Source organism: Aquarana catesbeiana, linkage group LG05 (genome assembly GCF_042186555.1).
Source record: "Aquarana catesbeiana isolate 2022-GZ linkage group LG05, ASM4218655v1, whole genome shotgun sequence".
Lineage (NCBI taxonomy): Eukaryota > Metazoa > Chordata > Amphibia > Anura > Ranidae > Aquarana > Aquarana catesbeiana.
In genome coordinates, this window is record NC_133328.1 from 496379003 (window position 1) to 496396679 (window position 17677).

General features: G+C 40.2%; 1 protein-coding gene across 2 annotated transcripts in view; it reads right to left on the reverse strand.

The window, feature by feature from the left end:
- NOL4 (nucleolar protein 4) overlaps positions 1–17677 on the reverse strand; it is a 428096-nt gene that overhangs the window by 51967 nt on the left and 358452 nt on the right. Inside the window, exons 7-8 of one of the 2 annotated variants that reach the window (XM_073631541.1) lie at positions 10040–10219; positions 7314–7505 (exon numbers count right to left, since the gene is read on the reverse strand). In XM_073631541.1, the coding sequence (XP_073487642.1) occupies positions 7314–7505; positions 10040–10219 (372 nt within the window). The remainder of the gene's footprint in view (positions 1–7313; positions 7506–10039; positions 10220–17677) is intronic. The other variant, XM_073631542.1, reaches the window with a different exon arrangement.

Here is a 17677-nt window from a genome sequence, read left to right on the forward strand (position 1 = left end):
GTGCAGACTCTTGACCACTTTCGCCATTATCTTGGCCTTTCTGACGTTGGGGTTGGGGTAAGGTCCATACTTCCCGTCATAGTCGGCCTTCTTCAGGATGTCGACCATATCCAACATCTCCCCAAAGGACATATTTGATGCCTTAAATCGTCTCCTTCTGGATCATGACGTTTCTGGCTCCGGGCTTTCCTCCTCCTCCTCGTTGCTGTAATTAGCACGCACCTGCTGTGTCTCCACCATGTGCTCTTCCCCCACTGCGCCGAACGAGAAGGGGCGGGGAATAGAATAGAAAGAACGTCAGGGGCGGGCGGAGTTTCACACATGCGCAGTGTGTATAAAGCGTAACACGCGTGCATAGTGCATGCGATCTGGGAGCGGAGGAAGGAGTATCGGAAGCGCCGATCGTGATAACGAAGGTAAGATCTAAACTTGGGCCTATACTGCTTCTAGATTGAGGCCTATATTGTAACAAGATTAGGAGAGTTTTGCCTGACATTAGGGTTTGTCGTGTTGTGTCTTGCAAATAAAATGGATGGCTTCAATGACCACAACTTCCTCCCCCTGTTCATAGACAAATACAGGGAGCAGCCCTGTCTGTGTCAGGTCAAACACCCCCAATACAATAATAAACAAAAGAGGCAGGCAGCGCAGGAGAAACTGCTGGAGTTGGTGAAGCCGGTGGTCCCCACGGCAACCATCCCCTATTTAAAAGCCAAAATTGGTGGTCTGAGGAGCACTTATCTAAGGGAGCGCAAGAAGGTCACGGATTCCCAGAGATCTGGAGCTGCAGCAGATGACATTTATGTCCCCAGGCTGTGGTACTATGAGAGACTGCAGATTTCTGTCAGACCAGACTGGAGTCAGGGAATCCCTCTCAACCCTTCCTTCCACTCTTCCTTCCACACTTCCTTCCACCCCAGCTGAGGCTTCCGATGTCCAACCTGGGACTTCCAGCCAGGAAGAAGTGGAGGAGCCCAGCTGGAGTCAGATATAGCATTCTTCGACAGATTTCTGGTCAATAAATAAATGATGTTTACTAGATGTTATTATTGATCACTAATTGCTGATTTAATAAAGTGTTTTACATATCAATAGACAGTAGTGGGCACAAATAATTGGGACAAGAATGAAAAATGCTGGGCTCAGAATGATAGTCTGTTATATTTGTTAACATTCCATTTGCAACAGTCATGAGATGAAAATTGTGTGTGATTGCTGAAGAAAAACTAAAACGATGTCCCTTTTTCATACACAGGAAGACCTCAGCCAGGACGAGGCTCTGGAATGTGGCACATAGGAGGAGGCTGTGGAATGTGGCAGCCAGGAGGAGGCGGAGGTAAGTGGCAGCCAGGAGAAGCCTGGGACCAGTAGGAGCCTAACCGAATCACAGGTTCCTCCCCTCCGCCTTCCAACGAAAAGACCCAGGAAGGGGAGTCACGTGCAGGATTCAGCGCTCAGGCTCATTCAGGAGGCTTCTGCGTCCCTCAGAGCCACCCCCACTCCTGAAGAGGCCTTTGCCTGCATGGCTACCATCAAACTGCAGGGCATGCAGGAGGGCCAACGCCAGCTGTGTGAGGACCTTCTTTATAAAGTCTTAACTAAGGGGATGAGGGGCGAAATCACACCCAATACCCACCTGAGTGAGTTGGAACATCCTCCTCCTCCTGCCACAACTCCACCACCACAGCCACAGCGTGGAAGGAAGCGTGGAAGGAAGACCAGAGAGTGATGGCCTGGGTTCAGTCTGGTCTGGCAAAAGATGCAGGCTCTTGTATGACCACATCCTGGGGACATACATGTCATCTGCTGCTTTCATGATCTCTTGGACTTCTAGACCAGACTGCACTCCCTTATATATGGACATCTAAGGCGATCAATTTTGCAGTAAAATAATTGATGTGTGCCCTGGGGGCCAAAGGCTTCGCCAATTTCTGCTGTTTCTCCAGCGTTGCCTCCCTCTTTGTTTGGTTGTGAGCCCTTATTAAAGGATTTTTTGTTTCAATTATACTGGCCTATGTGTGTTTTCCTTCAAAAAGGACAGTTTGTTTGTGAGGAGGCAGGTACATTTCAAAACTACAATGTGAAATTAACAAGGGACACCAACACCAAACAATCTCCTTGAGATTAAATAATACAAGATATCAATGGTGTTGTGGTAACTTGACACACAAAACACACACAAAAATATTATGAAGTAAAACCCCCAAAAAATAAAAAAAAACATCAGCCTTGAAAAAAATACAAAACAAAAATAAAACAACAAAAAAGAAATTTGGTCAGATGTGACAAATTAAAATATATTGAGGGAATCACGATAAATAATAAAGAAAGAAGTTTGTGAGAAGTCTGTGTGAATATGAGCAGCAAACTACTTCATTCTTCTCACATTATAAAGAAGAAGAGAGTGCGCTGTATTAAACAATTTAAAACACTGCAGCGTGTCGAAAGTGCTGTATCCATTCTGAACGCTAATTTTACCAGACCGAGCTGTCCCGTCTCGGAATTTCTTCTGAGCATGCGTGGCACTTTGTGCATCGGAATTGGCCACACACGGTCGGAATTGACGCGATCGGATTTTATTGTTGGAAAATTTTGTAGCCTGCTCTCAAACTTTGTGTGTCGGAAAATCCGATGGAAAATGTCCGATGGAGCCCACACACGGTCGGAATTTCCGACAACAAGCTCTGATCGCACATTTTCCGTCGGAAAATCCGACCGTGTGTACGGGGCATTACACTGTAAATTTGTGCTCATTTTTAAATGCAAGTCCATATAGTGCCATTGTCATCAAGGCCATCTTTCATAACTGAGATATTTGACTTTGATTTCATCTAAAAGTCTTGAATAAATTAACAAAAATGATATTTGCATAGTCTCTTCTACTTCCCTCTTAAGAAATCATCAGGATCCCAGTTGTAGAGGATATACTGGAAGCTACAGTATCAGTAAACAAAGCACTCATAGCAATGTGATCCCTAAAAGGTTACAATTAAAAAATGATATAATTATAATTGGAATGTCCCCATGCACACAGCACAGCCCTCTGAACTATCCTCACATGCTCCACATACAATTTTGCCTCATACAAGCCTGCAGTCATGTTTATTATAAACTGTTTTACTTCAAACGATTCATTTTCTGCTTGGTGATTCTCTTTGTCTTCCATTTAAATTGTTTACTCATCATGCTATTAAACCTGACAATTTATGCTTGAGTAAAATTGCAATGCTTCAACAGAAAACCACAAGGATGTTATTTTGATATTGTTCATCAACATGCTACGTTACCCCATGTTACAAAGAATAGAAATTAAAGCATATTCAAATTGAACTCAGGAAATGGACCAGTGTGAATCATTATTCAGGCTCAATAATGTGAAATAACGTACAAAACATTTAGTCAATTTGTTGACTTCTGTACAGCCCTACCCAAGATCAATGTAGAGAAGAACATGCATGATTTAAAACAATATATAACTCCAGACTTGCTGGTATCATTTAAAATGAATGTAAGCATTATTGCTTGCAGAGCACAATTCCTTTAACAGAACCATTTTATACGTTTTCAAAAAAACATCAGTCACCTGATTTCAGCCCTTAGGATGCAGTTCGGGAAACCCGCAATACCATGCAATCTGGTGCAGTGTATTTTTGAAAAGTAGTACATGCTACTACTACTTTTGGTGCGATCCAGAGTGATTTGCACCACACAGGAATCGCACCGGAACGCGGACCACATTCCTGTGTGATTCAGTTGTGAACTGGCCCCTAAATTGTATTTAAAGCTATAACTTTTGACCAAGTTATAGCTCCTGCCATGTCTTTACTGCTGTCTGCACCCCCACTAGAGAAACTCATTCTTTCTATTTGTTCTGGTTCCTACAGTTATCGAAACTGGAAGTGAGGAAAATTCCCAAAATTTAAGTTGGAATTAAGGGAACTTCTTCAATGGCAACACTTGAAAATTTCCTTACACAGCTGTCACCAGAACATCACTTTAATCGGTTCCTGGCCGGCTCACACCTTTTTACGGGGGGGGGGGCAGAATGGCCCCCCCTGCGCGCGAAACCCCATACGGGTACGGGGTTCCCTTTAAGAGCCGACAGAGGCCACACGCGATCGTGTGCACGACAGCCAGCGCAGGGATTTGTGTGTGTCAACACACAAATCCCTCCCTGTTCTGTCAGGGGAGAGGAGACATGTTCTTTCTTCCTACTAAGTATTAACAACGATATGTCTTCTCCCCTAGTCAGTCCTATCCCCATACAGTTAGAACATACTGAGGGAACACACACTTAACCCCTTAATCGCCCCCTAGTGTTAACCCCTGCCCCGCCAGTGACATTTATACAGTAATCAGTGCATATTTATAGCACTGATCGCTGTATAAATGTCATTGGTCCCAAAAATGTGTCAAAAGTGTCTGATCTGTCCGTCGCAATGTTGCAGTACCACTAAAAGTCGCAGATTACCACCATTACTAGTAAAAACAATAATAATAATAAAAATGCCATAAAAATCCAGTACATCTTTCCCTTAGTTTGTAGATGCTATAACTTTTGTGAAAACCATTTTTTTACCAAAAATATGTAGAAAAATACATATTGGCCTAAACTGATGAAGAAGTTTGTTTTAAAAAATTGGGATATTTTATTTTGGGGATATTTATTTTTTATTTTTTTCAAAATTGTTGCTTTTTTTGTTTATAGCGCAAAAAATAAAAACCGTAGAGGTGATCAAATACCACCACAAGAAATCTCTATTTGTGGGAAAAAAAGGATGCAAATTTTGTTTGGGTACAGCGTCGCATGACCACGCAATTGTCAGTTAAAGCGACGCAGTGCCGAATTGTAAAAAGTGCTCTGGTCAGGAAGGGGGTCAAGTCTTCCGGGGCTGAAGTGGTTAATCACATTTCTTCTCACTTCTTGCTGTCTACAATACAGGGTAGGAAGTAAAAAGAAATGTCTCCAATATGACATAGATGGCAAAAAAATAATACAGGGGTGTAAACCATTCCCCATTCTATTGGAATGTTTTGGTGCTATGGTGTTAGGTATACTTTAAAGTTTATATTGGTAAAGGGAGGTTACTAGTGGTGCCTGGATGTCATCTTCCTGGGATTACAAAACTACCTGCTCTTATCCTCCCTTTTTGGCAATCATATGACTGGAAATCCTCCAATGCTCTGGACTGTGCTGTCAATCAATAAAGGAGACATGGCAATAGGCATTACTAAACTTGGGATGACGTTGCTACATAACAATTGATGCATTCTTAGGACATCCTTCTGTACTCCAGCAGGAATGTGCAGGATGGATGAATTGATGACAACACTTAATGCACATTAATTTAGCATTGTTACCCATCTAAATTAAAGGATGATCTCAGTGAGAAATGTTCAATCTTTATTTGGAAGAAGTAAGACATGCATTGTTGGAACTAAGACATGCTGATACAATAGATAGACACCTATGGCAGTAAGACTATGAAAATTTCCTTCTGGACAAGATGTACTGTATACTTCAGAAAAAAATAGACACATCACCAAAAAAGATAATGAACACTAAATGCAAAGTTAATGATTGTAGTGTCTTGTCACTTAATGTTTAAGGCTGGATTCACACTGATGTGAATTGGATGAAAGTTTCCCTGCATCAAATTCGCATAACAGGAGACTGTGACCGGCTCTCAATGCAGCCGGTTCACACAGCTCCGTTTTGGCCACGGAGAGGATGGCACAAGGGTCCTGTGCGTCTTTGGCTCAGTTTCAGGTCCGAATTAAGGTAAAAATTTGTCCCTGAAATGGAGAACAGGGACGCACTGGACTCCTGCTGTGAGCCGCATCCAAAGACAGTGTGAACCAGCCTTAAATAGCCATTTATGTTCTAGTGCTTTATAATATTATATATTCACTGTATAGCAGAATAGCATGAAGTTTAGATGAGAACCTGGCACTTTACAGATAGGAAAAAATTATTCTACCTAACTAGGGACTCTGTACATCCTTAAGTGTATAGTAAGGTAGTAATACTATACCAAGCTTGCCTTGTGGTCCATAGCACTCACAATATGATATCCTTCAGTCTATCTCTAAACTCACATTTAATCACATTTTTTTTAAATCCCATACTTCTCCTTTAATGGCCCTGTAAAATATTTTTGATGAAATCTTTTTTACTATGTTTTTCTGCCTCCTTGTAATGTCCTCTGTAAGTTCTCAAGCCTCTCCTTTTACCTTGTGTTTGTTGGCAATGAGCTGTGCACGTTAGTTACGGTCATGTGCACTGCTCTGTGCAAACTACATATCCCATATTTTATAATCCAAAGCCCCTAGTCCATCTTGGGAATGAGCAAGAGAGGGTGGCTATCTTCCTATATATAGTAGGACCATGGAGAACAAATATAGCCACCCACTAACAGGAAGTCATATCACAGCAGCAAAAAAGAAAATAATCTGGAGAAGGCTGAGAGCAATAGAAGGTACTTTTTAAGTTAGGAATACATATATGAATAGGTTTTTTTTTTTTTTTTTTTTTTAGTGTCAAGTTAAAGCCCAACTCCAAACACCAGTGAAGAATTTTTTGAGTGGCCAAGTGTAAAGATGTGCGAAGACACAACACCAGCGGCAATGTCTATCGTGCATGCAATGCTGAGGTTGCAGACTTGTAGTAGGAGCTGTACTATCCAGCTTAAATAAAAAGACTAATTTTAAATCTTTCTCTACAAATCTGAGATTCATTTACTACACTTCTGAGGTAACCACTTACTTAAAGCTCTAGAATATGAAAATACTGGTACCTGGAGTAAGGCTTCTGTCTAAAATTCCACAAAGTGGTGTTCCATGTTCAAACAGTTCATAGTCTGCACATACTTTCCAGCATGTTTAATCCTATGTTGGGTTTTATACAGAGTCTATTTTATTGTTACAACACGAAGCAGGGAGTAAAGGAGAAACATGCTATTAAAGGCAACCAAAATAAAAATCTGTGCCAATTCCCATGAAACTACTGCTGGCACATTTAAAAGCAATCCAAAATGTAGCTAGTTGCAGGTTGGTCAGTACAATTATCTAAACAAAAGTTACCTTAAACTGGAAAAACAAGACAGCCCTGATGAATAATAAGGCACAGGTGGTTTCTGTTCAAGGGTCAAATGGGGTAAACTTCAGGAATGATGAGAGGATTACAAAAAATAAAATAATGTTTTGATCTGATTGCACTGGGGATAAAAATAAAGACACTAAGATGAAAACAAAATAGTGCCATGAATTACATATGGGGTTTCTGATGGGCTTGATTTTACGTCAAAACTCACCATCTCAAAACCACTTCTTTTCATCCGCCTGCAGGACTTGAGGTAAGTGCGTATACGTTTTCTGGCACGCTCTTGGTACTCAGGAAATTGTCGCCTGCATGAGTCAATGATTGCCTGGATCTTTTCTTTGGGCTGCTTAGAGATAGGGACCATTCGGTCCAAGTTTTCATCTACAAACAGCCTGACAAACATCTGTTGGTAAGAGAGAGACAGAGGAGAAGGGATTGGAGGGGCTGCTCTTGTCTCTCGTCTTACTACCACACCTTCCACAGAGACAGGAGTAGAGACTTTCCATGAAAACAATAATGTATATACAGAGATACATCATTCTAAACCGAGAACACTTCCTGGTGAAAATAATAATGGGATACACCAGCAGACAATAAACTATTAATGATGCAAAGAAAAAGGAATCCCAAAAAAAAGCATACTTTGGAAACTTTTTGTAATGTGTTCTGCATTGAGTTTATACTCCTAAATCAAACCACAGGCACAGACATTCACAGAGAATAAAGCACACAACACAAACACGACTGCAACACAGGAAACAAAAACATTGTGCACATTCCCTAAGGCAAATGGGGTAAATGAAAGTATAAAACTAAAAACGGCAATTAATTAAAGCTTGCACACTTTAGGACCTTACTTTTTATTATCAAAAGGTAAAGATTTATCTCAGGCCAGGGTCTCTGACAGCAAAGCTTGTTAGGACAGTCATTATATGACATAGACAGTAATTAGGTAAGGGGTGCCTTACCTAATTTTTTTTAGTTTTGCATAAAGTAGAAAGTAATTAAACTTTTTGTCAGGTTTTTATTTCTGTCTGTGACAGCATTGGGAAAATATTCCTGTTCCTCTGAGACCCATACAAGAAATGGGGATTGGGGGCATTACTCAGACTATGAAGTATAGACAGCAAGAAAAACATCCTCAGAGGTTGAAACGCTTCCTTACATTATAAAGATAATTTTGACTTTATCCCCGCTGGAGAGATTTTTCATTCCTTCCTGTCCTGGAAGAATGTGAGGGGACATCTCCCAAATAGGAAAACACATATGCCAATAACTTCCAAAAGATGTTCTAACCCTTCCTTATTCTACACAAGATGATATAAAAGATTTTGGCTGGAAGTGGGATTTAATCCTGGCTCTTGTTATATTACCAGATTTTAAAAGGCATGCTCACCTGTCACACCTACTGCTGTTTAAATATGGCTAATGTTATATAAAAAGCTTTAAAAATGCACATCAATACATAGTGTCCTGAACATCAAGATCACAAGTGAACCTGTGCAATAGTTTACAGATTCTCATCAAGCAGTTAAGGATTTTTAAAACAAACCCTAATTGCTCTCTGTATCTATAAGCAGTGTGGAGAAATTAATTTCAAGTTTACAACACAGGCATTGTGTTTTTCTATGAGAACAGAATCTTGGCAGGATGTCAGCCCCCTAATGTAAACACACAACACGTGTTTCTAAGCGGTTAGAAAAGGACTGGAACCGCACTTCAGAGTTTTTGTTGCAAACTTTGAAAATCTTTGAGAATGAATAACTTTATATTAAAAGCACCTAGAAAGGTAAGAGGTAGCACGTTTTAAAGCCTCTTTACTGTTTGTTAAGAATATGTAAATAATTTAATGTCCATAATCTGGACACAGGTGCACTTTAAGTGCAGGGCTCAAAGAGACACTGATCCTGTACCTTATACTGACTGTAATTCTCACCACACCCCACATTTCCCACCATTCTAAAGCTCTACAATTTTCTACAGGGTAAAAACATACTTATACTTTACGTTTATGTGGTGTACAGCTTTATACAATTTATTTCCAGAGCAAATGGCATACATATTTAACTATTTGTAGGCATTAAAGATATGCCCTTAAAGCAAATTTTTTTTGAATATCGACACTTAGCTCCAAAGCATTTGCTGTGCATTAGGGTTCTATGCATACTGTTATTTTCCTCTAAATACAATTCAAACTTTCCCCGTGCAGCTGCTCTTCCCATTTAGAACATCACTGTAAAGCAAAGACCTCAGCTCACATGCAGCAAAGGAGATGATCTAAACTTCTGCTATTCATTATCTGCCTGTATGCTGAGTCTTTTCTGTTCATCTAAGTGCTTCAACAATCAAGTTACCAAAATTTGCTTTAGCAAAATGTTGCAGTCAAAATTTTGGAACGGAGGGTGAGTTTGCTGGAACATAACTGTCAAATACTAGCACACTTGTATTCACCAATCTGTACCTTATTTAACAGAAAACAACAAAAATATAAAACAGGTACCTGAAATAATGTCTATTTTGGGAATCTGTTTTAGGATTAAGGATTCATTTTTATACAATTCTAGGGGTCTACCTGTATTTTTTCAGGCTTTTTTTTCTGCTTGAAATTTCTTGACCAAAATACAGAAAATATATATATATTACATGCAAACAAGAAGCATAACTAAATAAAAAAGTGAAAAAAAAATGAATAGACAGAAGAATAAAATGTTCCATAATGCCATTGGCTCAATTCACATCATAATCCCTGGCTTGTTCGACAGCAAAGCAAACCACTGTACTAAATAAAAATATGGAAAACAGCATTATAATCACAAAGGAACCATGGCCAATAACTACTATGTTTCTAAATTAAAAAGTTTTAATTTTAAAACATTTTTCTTCAAATCCACCCATTGACTTCAGAATCATTATATTTCACCCATTTTTATTCCTTACATTAAAAGCTTTCAAGCGTTCTGCTTCCACGCCATCTGCTTCAGTTGCCTTCTCTACATCCTCATGGTCATCGTGGTCATCTTCATCGTCATCCCCTCGATTCAAAGACAGATCTTCACCGCAACCACCTACACTTTCATTTTTACCAGAGTCATAGCTGGAGTAGCTATGTGCTGGAGACTGAGAAAAAAAAAAAGACAGATTAGCTTTTCATTGTCACCTACCCATTCAGGACAGTTCCTTACGATAAGATTAATCAGAGGACCACATTCTTTTCTGTTGCATACAGGTGATATAGATATTGGTTTTTCCTGTTTTTTCCACTAATGTGAGCCTGCTCGGCAAGGGAAATACAGCTGAATAAAAACACAAGTCCATCAAATTCAACTTGAGGGTGTGTGTGTGCGCGTGACTACTATTTTCCATATCAAAAAAAGATTTTTGAATTTATCCCCACTGACACCACCAATTGTGGAAGAGAGTTCCACATCCCCACTGCTCTAACAGTAAAGAAACCCTTACACAGTTTGAGATAGAACAACTTCTCATCCAACTTCATTGTGGTTGACTGTCTTTTTTATGGACTGTTGGCTAAATAATTTCCACCCAATGTTAGAGGCACTATTCAAAGATTTGTATATTGTGCTCATATCCTCTCTTAAGCGTCTCTTCTCCAGGAAGAAAATGTCTAATAATTGTAGTCATTCCTTATAACTTGAAGTCCCCTAGCCCCCTTATTAGCTTTGTTAGCCTTCTGTGGAGTCTCTCCAATTCAACACATCCTTCTTAAACCCCTAGTTTCTTGCGTGTCCTGGATACTCCAACAGCAAGTCTTCCCTGCCATAATTCCTAACTCTTTTTCTGCCCACTTTGAGTGTTCCCACCCACTGTTACTGCCAATGCTATCCTAAATCTATGCAAAAAAGCAAAAAAGCAGACAGCATATTGCCTTCAATAGAACATTTATTTTCTCTGGGATAATAGGGTAATATTTACTGTGGTGGGGGCGGGGAATAGTATAAAAAGAAAGCAGACATCTTGTGTGTGCTTAGTCAATGGCAGAGCCCCCCTCTCACCCATGCAGCTACAGAATAAGGTATCTTAGACCCCAGGCTCTATAATATATATATATATATATATATATATAAAAATTTGAAGTTCAACTCCAGCCAAAACTTGTCACTGGGTTTTAATGTTTAACGTGTTTTTTTTTTTGCTTTCTGTGTCCCCATTGGGTAAATTTTCACCCACTTCCTATCCCAGTGACAAACTGTAACAGGTTGTGATAGGGTGTCAATGACGCAAAAACTGAGTGGCAATCTTCCCAACTGAAGCAATTAAAATCTAAATAGGGTTCCATGTCTTTCCTACTCTATCTACATCAAAAAAGATAGTTTTGGCCTGACTTGGACTTTTGATGACATTCATTTATTTAAAGTACATACTTTAAATATAAAAAAATAAATAAATAATAAAACACTGATGCACAATAATTGTTATGTACACATAAAAAAAACAATGTCAAAATTGCTGTGTGTATCCTACAACTATTGGATTTCACCATTCTGGATAACAGGAGGCTACACTGGGACACACTACTGCTATCACTAACTGTGTATATGAAAAAGTGCTCCCTTATAGCATGTATGGTTACCATCTATTGACATATCTAAAAATGGACACCTGCAAGAGACACCATAAAAGGTACAGGAAAGTTTCCAAAACAGAGCTACTGGTTATCTAAACTAACAATTGGATAGACAGACCACACATCGTCATTACACTGAGAAACCACTATATAATAATTTATATCTATATTTCAGCCTATATAGCACTACTAGGAGGGTGCATTTAATTAAATATACATTGAACAACAGTGATGGAGAGCCACTGTGCCACTGTGCAACTGCTCTTAAAATGTAAATAAAACAGAGACTAAAGAATATGCACTCTGTATACCGAGAGTAATGTGCAGAAAAAAAAAATAATTTTAACAATGACTGTAAAACATACATAATAAGTGAACCATATACGCTATCTCACAAAAGTGAGTACACCCCTCATATTTTTGTAAATATTTGATTATATCTTTTCATGTGACAATACTGAAGAATTGACACTTTGCTACAATGTAAAGTAGTGAGTGTACAGCTTGTATAACCGTGTAATTTAGCTGCACCCTCAAAATAACTTAACACACAGCCATTAATGTCTAAACTGCTGGCAACAAAAGTGAGTACACCCCTAAGTGAAAATGTCTAAATTGGGCTGAATTAGCTATTTTCCCTCCCCAGTGTCATGTGACTCGTCAAGGTCTCAGGTGTTAATGGGGAGCAGATGTGTGAAATTTGGTATTATCGCTCTCACTCTCTCATACTAGTCACTGGAAGTTCAACATAGCACCTCATGGCAAAGAACTCTCTGAGGATCTGAAAAAAATATTTGCTGCTCTACATAAAGATGGCCTAGGCTATAAGAAGATTGCCAAGACCCTGAAACTGAGCTGCAGCACAGTGACCAAGACCATACAGTGGTTTAACAGGACAGGTTTCACTCAGAACAGGCCTCGCCATGGTCGACCAAAGGAGTTGAGTGCACCTGCTCAGCGTCTTATCCAGAGGTTGTCTTTGGGAAATAGACACGTATGAGTGCTGCCAGTATTGCTGGTTGCAGACCAATTTGATGCAGTGTGCGGCGTACGGTCTGAGCACTGACAGGCTGACCCCCCCCCCCCTTCAACCTCTGCAGCAATACTGGTAGCACTCATACGTCTATTTCCCAAAGACAACCTCTGAATATGACACTGAGCACATGCACTCAACTTCTTTGGTCGACCATGGCGAGGCCTGTTCTGAGTGGAACTTGTCCTGTTAAACCACTGTATGGTCTTGGCCACCGTGCTGCAGCTCAGTTTTAGGGTCTTGGCAAACTTCTTACAGCCTAGGCCATCTTTATGTAGAACAACAATTCTTCTTTTCAGATCCTCAGAGAGTTTTTTGCCATGAGGTGCCATGTTGAACTTCTAGTGACCAGTATGAGAGAGTGAAAGCGATAACATCAAATTTAACACACCTGCTCCCCATTCAGACCTGAGACCTTGACGAGTCACATGACACTAGGAGGGAAAATGGCTAATATGGTCCAATTTGGACATTTTCACTTAGGGGTGTACTCACTTTTGTTGCCAGCAGTTTAGACATGAATGGCTGTGTGTTAAGTTATTTTGAGGGGGCAGCAAAATTACACGGTTATACAAGCTGTACACTCACTACTTTACATTGTAGCAAAGTGTCAATTCTTCAGTATTGTCACATGAAAAGATATAATCAAATATTTACAAAAATATGAGGGGTGTACACCACTTTTGTGAGATACTGTATGTGCTCCAATTATAAGCAGCTACTTATATGGGAAGTTGTACAGTGCATTTGCTATTTCAGAAAAAAGAAAACATTTCACAAATTACTCCTGAGGTGCAAGAGTAGAGGTACTGTGCAGAGTCAGTGCAGACGAAATACATACTTACAACTACACCCAGCATATAGAACAAAATAAATACCACTGTTCAGTGTTCATATATACAGAAGAAGAACAGATACTGAGAATTACACCAAGCACACAGCACAAGACAGGGGTACAATGCATCATCCATACATACAGAAGAACAGATACTGAGAATTATACCAAGTATACAGAAAAAGTGAAGAGGTATTCTGCAATCAGGTGATTGCCAGACCGTTGTTCCTAATTTTTACAGACAGTCTATTGACTGGAATGGTACCAGCTGATTGGAGAAAAGCCAATGTAGCACCAATATTTAAAAAGGGCCCAAAAAACATCCCTGGGAATTACAGACCAGTTAGCCTAACATCAATAGTATGTAAACTCTTGGAGGGGATGATAAGGGACTATATACAAGATTTTAGTAATAAGAATGATATCATTAGCAGTAATCAGCATGGATTCATGAAGAATCGTTCTTGCCAAACCAATCTATTAACCTTCTATGAGGAGGTGAGTCGCCATCTAGATAAAGGAAGGCCCGTAGACGTGGTGTATCTGGATTTTGCAAAAGCATTTGACACAGTTCCCCATAAACGTTTACTGTACAAAATAAGGTGCGTTGGCATGGATCATAGGGTGAGTACATGGATTGAAAACTGGCTACAAGGGCGTGTTCAGAGGGTGGTGATAAATGGGGAGTACTCAGAATGGTCAGGGGTGGGTAGTGGGGTTCCCCAGGGTTCTGTGCTGGGACCAATCCTATTTAATTTGCTCATAAACGATCTGGAGGATGGGATAAACAGTTCAATCTCTGTATTTGCAGACGATACTAAGCTAAGCAGGGCAATAACTTCTCCGCAGGATGTGGAAATCTTGCAAAAAGATCTGAACAAATTAATGGGGTGGGCGACTACATGGCAAATGAGGTTCAATGTAGAAAAATGTAAAATAATGCATTTGGGTGGCAAAAATATGAATGCAATCTATACACTGGGGGGAGAACCTCTGGGGGAATCTAGGATGGAAAAGGACCTGGGGGTCCTAGTAGATGATAGGCTCAGCAGTGGCATGCAATGCCAAGCTGCTGCTAATAAAGCAAACAGAATATTGGCATGCATTAAAAGGGGGATCAACTCCAGAGATAAAACGATAATTCTCCCGCTCTACAAGACTCTGGTCCGGCCGCACCTGGAGTATGCTGTCCAGTTCTGGGCACCAGTCCTCAGGAGGGATGTACTGGAAATGGAGCGAGTACAAAGAAGGGCAACAAAGCTAATAAAGGGTCTGGAGGATCTTAGTTATGAGGAAAGGTTGTGAGCTCTGAACTTATTCTCTCTGGAGAAGAGACGCTTGAGAGGGGATATGATTTCAATTTACAAATACTGTACTGGTGACCCCACAATAGGGATAAAACTTTTTCGCAGAAGAGAGTTTAATAAGACTTGTGGCCACTCATTACAATTAGAAGAAAAGAGGTTTAACCCTAAACTACGTAGAGGATTCTTTACTGTAAGAGCAGCAAGGATGTAGAATTCCCTTCCACAGGCGGTGGTCTCAGCGGGGAGCATTGATAGCTTCAAGAAACTATTAGATAATCACCTGAATGACCGCAACATACAGGGATATGTAATGAAATACTGACACATAATCACACACATAGGTTGGACTTGATGGACTTGTGTCTTTTTTCGACCTCACCTACTATGTAACTATGTAATAAATATGGAATTAAATATTTATACAGAATAAGAAAAGATTCAGAACATTTCACTAGCATAAGGATGTTTTTTTCATACTAAAATGGAATGGGCAGCAGGCATTCAAACAGCAAGTTGAAAAAGCAGTAATGTCCACCCCCAGGAGGCTTGACCCTGGGTTGCTCCTTAGACTACCCTAATTATAATCTAAGACTTCCCCCATGACCGAACTACCACTAAAACAGTTATCTGCCTCTCACCCCTCTATCAGGGATCTGCATAACCTCCCTAAAAGTTGCAAACCACTCCCAACAGCTTCTAACATGGCTTCTTACGCATTGGATGGCTCTTCCAATTATCTCTCCCGTAGTAAGTTCAAAGGGGGCTTTACTTCTGAAGCCAGGTTTTAATTGCTTGCCAGTGCAGACCAATTAATAGCCTAACTGGAAGAAAATAATGTACCACACCAGAAATGGTTAGAGAGCATCTGAGTTTTAAACAATTATTCTGGTCAATAATAGAGTTTTTTCTAAATATTTATGTAGTTCAGCTATGGGTGGTATAAAGTCAGAAATGCGGGGACTGGGCTTTTTCATGTAAACACCTAAAGCAGAGTTCCAGCCTCAAAAAAGTTTTTTTGTTTTTATTTAAGTCAGCAGCTACAAGTACTGTAGCTGCTGACTTTTAATAAGGACACTTACCCGTCCAGGGAGCCCGTGATGTCGGGCCCTCGAGGCCAATTCGTCCACTGGCTCGGGTGCAGGCACCGCCATTACAACTAAGGGAAACCATCAGTGGAGCCTTCAGCTTCACAGCCAGTTTCCTACTGCATATGCACAAGTCACTCAACGCTTTCTGAAAGGCCACCTCATCTTCTGGGGGGGGCACAGGTCCCAGAAGGCAGCAGGGGAGAAGGAGGAGGGCTTGCCGCAGAGGAAGAAATAACGTACTTCGCCGCAGCCCGGCTGGGATGGAAGTACACCTTTGTACTTCTGAAAAGGTAGTAAAAAAAATAATAATAATATATATATCCAAAATTGAGGCGTGGGGGGGGTGGTTTAGTTTAAGACCACCTTGTAAAGTTGGGTGAAACTCCGCTTTAAACACCAGCAAATTCCTGTAGTAAGTAAACTCTGGAGATAAACTGAGTTGAGCCAACGAGACCACAGCTAGCATTATTCAAGATATTCAGTAAATTCCATAACACATTATACTGCAGCATTGCTTATTCTATGCAGTGATCTCTCTTATATTCATCTCACGGTATAATTTACTTTTTGATAATAACTGTAAAACCACTGTATTAAAAAGAATAGCAATAAAATTAGTGCTAATAACATTCTGCTAGTAGAATCTGCACTATCCATAAAATTAAAACTGATCATCTTTTTTTGTGTGTGTGCAAACTATTCCCATCTTAAAAAAAATATAGAGACTACATTCTGTTAAAGCATCTTTTAATACAATTAGCCAGGTAAGTGGATTTTTATAATTTTGTACTGCCAGCGGAGGCAGGCTCAAGCTGAGGGGTTTATAATGATATTTGTGCAATCTTAGCTCTGTGAATGGGTACTTGAATTTATGGTCATCTTAAATGAGCTAATGAGATATATTTATATGAGCTGTCTGAAGAGATGTATTAGCACGCTGTGAAATTTTATTGTGAAGATAGAAGTATGCATGATGCTTACTCCCTTTTCAGCAGGTAATTTTATCCTTACCTTTTCATTACAGTCATAGCATTCTTTATTGTTTTAAACTAATAGATTTCAACTCAGATTTAAGGCATGTGAAGAAACAAAAACTCTAATCTCAACTTGATACAAATATACTAAACTAAATAAAGGGTTTGGGCTGTCCACTCCTTGCGCAAAGCGTCACTCTGGCGACAAGTGTTTGGCACTTGTACACCGGCACTTTGACTAAGGCACTGCTACAAAAAAGCAAGTACAGACATTTGTGTCCCACACCTATTTTACATTAAGTTCCCCTTCATCCTCTAACTTTCCTCAGCCTTCCTTCTATTCCAATCTCCCCACCCTCCAACATGCTCACACTAATCTTTGCTATAACATCCTCTCTCCTCAAACTCTCATTTCTTTACCCCCCTCTCTAGCCCGCAACCTGTACATATCTCCCTCTCTTCTGCCCACTCAATATTACTGCACTTATCGCCTCCTGCTCATTCTAAGCCCACACAGTATCACCACTTCCACTCCACTGCCCTCCTATAAATTCCACTCCCGCCTTACCACCCTCACCCATCTACTACTCCTAATGTCTGGGGACATCGCACCAAACCCCGACCCTCCCACACCCAATTCCTACCCCCAAAATTGGCTGTCTACCTCCTCCAACAGTAAACGTAACTCCCACCTTCTCATTCTCCTGATTCCACAAGTCAGCCCCCCTCTTTCATGTGCCCTCTGGAATGCCC